Source organism: Trifolium pratense, linkage group LG3, assembly GCF_020283565.1.
Source record: "Trifolium pratense cultivar HEN17-A07 linkage group LG3, ARS_RC_1.1, whole genome shotgun sequence".
NCBI classification, from domain to species: Eukaryota; Viridiplantae; Streptophyta; class Magnoliopsida; order Fabales; family Fabaceae; genus Trifolium; species Trifolium pratense.
This window is the reverse complement of record NC_060061.1, coordinates 20,214,521-20,220,346: the sequence shown is the minus strand read 5'-3', so window position 1 is coordinate 20,220,346 and position 5,826 is coordinate 20,214,521. Positions and strand designations below refer to the sequence as shown.

At 31.7% G+C, this 5,826-nt stretch overlaps 2 protein-coding genes across 2 annotated transcripts; one reads left to right on the top strand and one right to left on the bottom strand.

Annotated features, from left to right (window-relative positions):
- The first annotated feature begins 696 nt into the window (after positions 1-696).
- On the top strand, positions 697-3,406 carry LOC123917868 (beta-glucosidase 12-like). The gene is made up of 9 exons (XM_045969745.1): positions 697-1,115; positions 1,237-1,402; positions 1,505-1,760; positions 1,874-1,989; positions 2,090-2,307; positions 2,394-2,425; positions 2,521-2,623; positions 2,810-2,918; positions 3,016-3,406. The coding sequence occupies exons 1-9, from the start codon at positions 740-742 to the stop codon at positions 3,209-3,211; spliced, it is 1,572 nt and encodes a 523-aa protein (XP_045825701.1). The 5' UTR covers positions 697-739; the 3' UTR covers positions 3,212-3,406.
- A 904-nt stretch (positions 3,407-4,310) lies between these two features.
- LOC123914740 (uncharacterized mitochondrial protein AtMg00810-like) lies at positions 4,311-5,576 on the bottom strand. The gene has a single exon (XM_045965918.1). The coding sequence runs from the start codon at positions 5,574-5,576 to the stop codon at positions 4,311-4,313; it is 1,266 nt and encodes a 421-aa protein (XP_045821874.1).
- Between the last annotated feature and the right edge of the window lie 250 nt (positions 5,577-5,826).

Here is a 5,826-nt window from a genome sequence, read left to right as displayed (position 1 = left end):
ATTTAGTTTTATGAAAAGAAAAAAAAAATCATTAATTGAAATTGATTCATTTTACTACTCTTTTTTTTTTTCTTTTTTAATTTCTCGGTCGTCTTTCCCACCAAACTCCCAAATAGACCTATAGTGTCATTGCCTAAAGCCAAAAATGTTGAAGTGGGACGTATATATTAGAACCTAAATGAGCGATAACAATCAAATTTTGCACACCACATAATGTACTTCATTATTTTAAACAATATCATGAGTGAGATAATTGAATGATGAACTTCATTATTTAACAATGATGCTAAATGTTACATTTTTAGTAGAGATTAGGGATAGAGCGAGAATTACTTTCTCATTTTATTCTCTTCGGGAAGTATGATTTCCCTATCTCCATACTTCAAATCCTTACAATTAATATTACTGTGGGAATCCATAACACTAAAAAAAATTACAAATTTTTATTTATTTTGAATCAAATTAGTTGTAAAAAAATTAAAGTTTAAAAAATACGGGACAAATATTTGGCAGTAATACATAATTAATCATTTTAATCTAATAAACAAAAGTCATATCAAAGTTATCTTTTCCATAAATTCTATTCATAAATCCATAGCCTGCCGTATTTGACTAATTAATGTACAACAACCGCCTATAGCCTGCACACCAAAGTTCTCTTTTCCTATAAAAGAGCTTGCATTATTTACATAACACATAACCCACAAAAAGCAATTAATTAAGCAAAAAATAAGAACATATGGCATTAAGCAATAGATATCTCCTATTTTCTCTCTTACATTTAGTTTCAACATTCATCATTACTTTAACACAAGGTGAACAAATAATTAATACACTGCAGCTAGCTTCATTGAATAGGAATGATTTCCCCAAAGGCTTCATCTTTGGCACAGCATCTTCTGCATATCAATATGAAGGTGCAGCAAGTGAAGGTGGAAGAGGACCAAGTATTTGGGATACTTTCACTCATAGATATCCACAAAAAATCATGGATGGAAACAATGGAGATGTTGCAATTGACTCATATCATCGTTATAAGGAAGATGTTGGCATCATGAAGGATATGAACTTAGATGCATATAGATTTTCCATTTCTTGGTCTAGAATACTTCCAAGTAAGTCTAATTGTACCAATGAGACTACAATAGTGGCGCAACTTATTATCCATCTACCTTTTGTTTATGCGTAATTATTATATATATAATATATTGATTATCCGTTATTTAACTAATATAGATGGAAAACTAAGTGGAGGAATTAATCAGGAAGGAATCGACTATTACAACAACCTCATCAATGAATTGGTGGCAAATGGTTTACAACCATTTGTAACTCTTTTTCATTGGGATCTTCCTCAAGCTCTTGAAGATGAATATGGTGGCTTCTTAAGTCCTCTCATTATGTGAGTTATACAAAATACAATTTTCATTAAATGAAAGTTTAGTTAAAATATATTGTGATCAACATGTTTCTCATATTGATATGAACATATCTTGAACTACAGAAAAGACTTCCAAGATTATGCAGAGCTTTGCTTTAAAACATTTGGAGACAGGGTAAAACATTGGATAACTTTGAATGAGCCATGGACTTACAGTCAAAATGGATATGCAAATGGTGCAATGGCACCAGGCCGTTGCTCCTCATGGTTTAATCCAAATTGTACCGGTGGTGATTCTGGAACAGAACCTTATTTAGTTTCACATTATCAACTTCTGGCTCATGCTTCTGCGGTTAATGTGTACAAGACCAAATATCAGGTTTGTTACTTGACAAATGTAGAATATACATAATATCTTAAATTGTAGTAGTATTTACTTTCTTACATTGACTTTGGAATAGTTAGTAATAAAAAAGACAAATGTGAGTGCAGGTTTGTCAAAATGGCTTGATAGGTATAACATTGGTCATAAATTGGTTTGTTCCGCTCTCAGATAATAAACTTAATCAAAAAGCTACCGAACGAGCTTTCGACTTTATGTTTGGATGGTAAATGTGCTTCAATATTTTTTTTTAATGAAAGTATGTATTTAATTTTAAGTGATGTATATAAGTTCTTTAATTTATTCCAATTTTTGTGTTATTGTAGGTTTATGGATCCCCTAGTTAATGGAGATTATCCAAAAACCATGCGAGCCTTGGTTAGAACACGGTTACCAAAATTTACTAAAGAACAATCTAGGCTAGTCAGTGGTTCATTTGATTTTATTGGCGTAAACTATTACTCTTCTTGTTATGCTTCTAATGCACCACAATTAAGCAATGCAAATTCTAGCTACTTAACAGATTCACTGTCACTTTTTTCATGTAAGTCCCTTGAGTTTATTACTATAAAAAAAAAAGTAGTATTATCAATTTAATTGATGGTATTCCTTTTCGTTTTGTGATTGCAGTTACACGTGATGGAAAATCAATTGGTCTAAATGTAAGTTTTGACACTAAAAATTTGCAGAGCATCTTGTGTTTTGGTTTTGTTTTAATGAGTAACTAATAAGCTTATTTTTGTGTATTTCCTTTTAGGTTGCTTCAGATTGGTTGTATGTTTATCCAAAAGGAATTCGAGATTTTCTAGTATACGCCAAAGAAAAATACAACAACCCTTTAATTTATATCACTGAAAACGGTATGCAAATAATTTATGTATCATATTTTTCCTCTTTTAAATACCATTGAAAGTTTGTTCAAGATAAAGTTAAATATAATATGCAAAAAAAAAAAAAAACTATTTATTATGTATATACAAATTCCTATTTGAAAATCTATTTTTGTTAGCTTCGAAACTATATTTCAATTTTTTCATAATGTGTAGGTATAAATGAGTACGATGATCCTTCATTATCACTTGAGGAATCTCTTCTTGATACTTATAGAATTGATTACCATTATCGTCATCTTTTTTATCTGAGAGAGGCAATCAAGTAAGTAATATATTGATATATCTAAAGATCGGTTAATTTCATTTTCTTGTACTACGGAATTTAACTATATGATTTTCTTTTTTCCAATGAAATACAGCGCTGGTGTAAATATAAAGGGATACTTTGCATGGTCATTGTTGGACAATTTTGAATGGCAAAGAGGTTATACTGTGAGATTTGGAATGACATTTATAGATTACAGAAATGGTTTGAAAAGATACCAAAAGCTCTCAGGATTGTGGTTCAAAACGTTTCTCACGCCAGATACCAAACATTACATAAGCTCCATTTAACAATATTATACAAAAATCCTTATAAACACCAGTTTTATTTATTTTTTTGACGAAATATAAACACCATAGATGTAAACATAATATTATTTCATTGTTTGAGTATAACAAATTAAATATACGAAATGTAATTATATGTAAATATACTATTTATAATTGATCTTATTTATTGTGAAAAAATAAATAAATTATTGATCTTATTTGTTGATTCTATATGTATCTTTCTTGTTATTTCATTTTGCATCTCTCTAAACATGGAAGAAAATTAGTAACTGTAATATTCTAAAAATGCTGTTGGATAATGGAAATTAGAAACTATATAGTTTTGAAACTAAAACCAGTGTACCAAAAAGGTCATATATATATAGCTAGCGCCCTTTTTTTTTTACAATACATATATATATTTTTATTTTTTTGAAAAAGGCAAAGAAATTTCATTAAAAAGGCACAAGGTATGCCGAATGATACAAGCCAAAACAGATGGACAATACTCCTATTCCTATACTATGCAAACATTCCAACTATTGGAAAGTACTGATCACAAACTTCCAGCTACACATCAGATCAAGGAATACCAAAGCTATAATATATATATATATATATATATATATATATATATATATATATATATATATATATATATATATATATATATATATATATATATATATATATATATATATATATATATTACTTAATTGAAATGCTATATACACATCGTATATGTTGTGAATTTGTAATCACACCAATAATACTTGACGCGTAGAGGAATAAAATGACAACTAAAAATAAGAGGAATAGCAATAACAATAATCCAAACAAACTAAACAAGCAAGGGAGAAAGAGAATGAGAGAAAAAATACACACAAAGTTGTTTATCAAGTTCCGTCTACAGATGACATACGTCTAGAGAGAAAGTAGTCATCCGTTTTATTAACTATTGAGATTATTCAAAGAGAAAAGGAGGCTAGGGTTTTCCATTACAATAAACCAAAAACATAAGGAACAAGAGTTACAATAGAGTATATAAACTAGGGATTATAAAAGACTAAACTACACCTACAATAATAATATAACTATTATTTAACATCTCCCCTCAAACTCACGATGTGTTAACATGGAGCATCGAGAGTTTGTCAATTAAGAAACGAAAACATTTAATAGAATGCGTCTTCGTGAACAAATCAGCAATCTGCAAGGAGGAAGTAATAAACGGCAAAGTAATGGTACCATGCTGAAGATGATGACGTGTGAAGTGACAGTCTATCTCAATGTGTTTGGTACGTTCATGAAATACAGAATTATGGGCAATTTGAATGGCACTCTTGTTATCACAATACATAGGAGTTGGTTCAGAAAGAGTCACACCCATATCAAAAAGTAACCAACGCAACCAAACTATTTCAGTAGTGGTAGATGCCATAGCACGATACTCAGCTTCTGTAGAAGAGCGGGAAACAATATCTTGTTTCTTACTCTTCCAAGAGATAAGAGAATCTCCAAGAAAAATACAAAAACCTGTGGTAGACTTACGGTCAGTAGGATTACCAGCCCAATCAGCATCAGAGTAAGCTCGTAACTCTAAGGAAGAGGATGACGGAAACAAAAGGCTCTGAAATTGAGTTCCCTGAAGATAACGGAGAATACAAAGCACGGCTGCCCAATGTAATGTAGTGGGAGAAACAACAAACTGACTAACAACATGCACTGCATAAGCAATATCAGGTCTAGTAATAGTAAGGTAGACCAAGCTTCCAACCAAAGTACGATACAAAGTAGGATCGGATAGAGGAACCCCATCAGAGGGAACATATTTCACATTCATCTCTAAAGGACTGTCTACTGCTCGAGTATCAGAGAGACCAGCTTGCTCAAGAATGTTTGCAATGTACTTGGATTGCGATAAAAGATAACCCTTATGAGAATAGGCAACTTCAATCCCTAAGAAGTAGCGAAGGGGACCTAAATCCTTCATTTCAAATCTTTTAGCTAACTGTAATTTCAACTCACAAATCCCATCAATATCATCACCTGTAATAATCATATCATCAACATATAAAGAGAGTATAATACGACCATGAGAAGTTGTCCTAACAAATAAAGCAGAGTCATGATCACTAGAGTGGAATCCAAGAGATCTAATCACAGTAGAGAACTTCTCATACCAAGCTCTTGGAGCTTGTTTCAAACCATATAAAGCTTTCTTCAACTTACATACTTCACCCTGATTATGAGAAACACCTGATGAAGGTACCATATAAACTTCCTCCTGAAGATCACCATTTAAAAAAGCATTTTTAACATCCATTTGTGAAATATCCCATTGACGAACGGATGCAACAGCAATAAGAGTGCGAATAGTGGTCATTTTGGCCACAGGAGCAATGTTTCTTCATAATCCATACCATATTGTTGAGAGAATCCCTTAGCCACAAGACGGGCTTTGTAACGCTCAACTGACCCATCAGACTTGGTTTTAATCTTGTATACCCAACGAGACCCAATAGCACGTTTTCCTGGCGGAAGAGGTACTATGTCCCAAGTATTTGTCTTGTGCAAAGCTGCAAGTTCCTCATCCATAGCCTTTTGCCAAAGAGGATCAAGAATTCTTTATAGGA

Excerpts from the sequence above, each read along its gene's own strand:
- LOC123917868 (XM_045969745.1), top strand. The coding sequence starts at position 740 with ATGGCATTAAGCAATAGATATCTCCTATTTTCTCTCTTACATTTAGTT. Across the intron at positions 1,761-1,873 it reads TGTACAAGACCAAATATCAG|GTTTGTCAAAATGGCTTGAT; the intron begins GTTTGTTACTTG and ends ATGTGAGTGCAG. Across the intron at positions 2,624-2,809 it reads AATTTATATCACTGAAAACG|GTATAAATGAGTACGATGAT; the intron begins GTATGCAAATAA and ends CATAATGTGTAG.
- LOC123914740 (XM_045965918.1), bottom strand. The coding sequence starts at position 5,576 with ATGACCACTATTCGCACTCTTATTGCTGTTGCATCCGTTCGTCAATGG.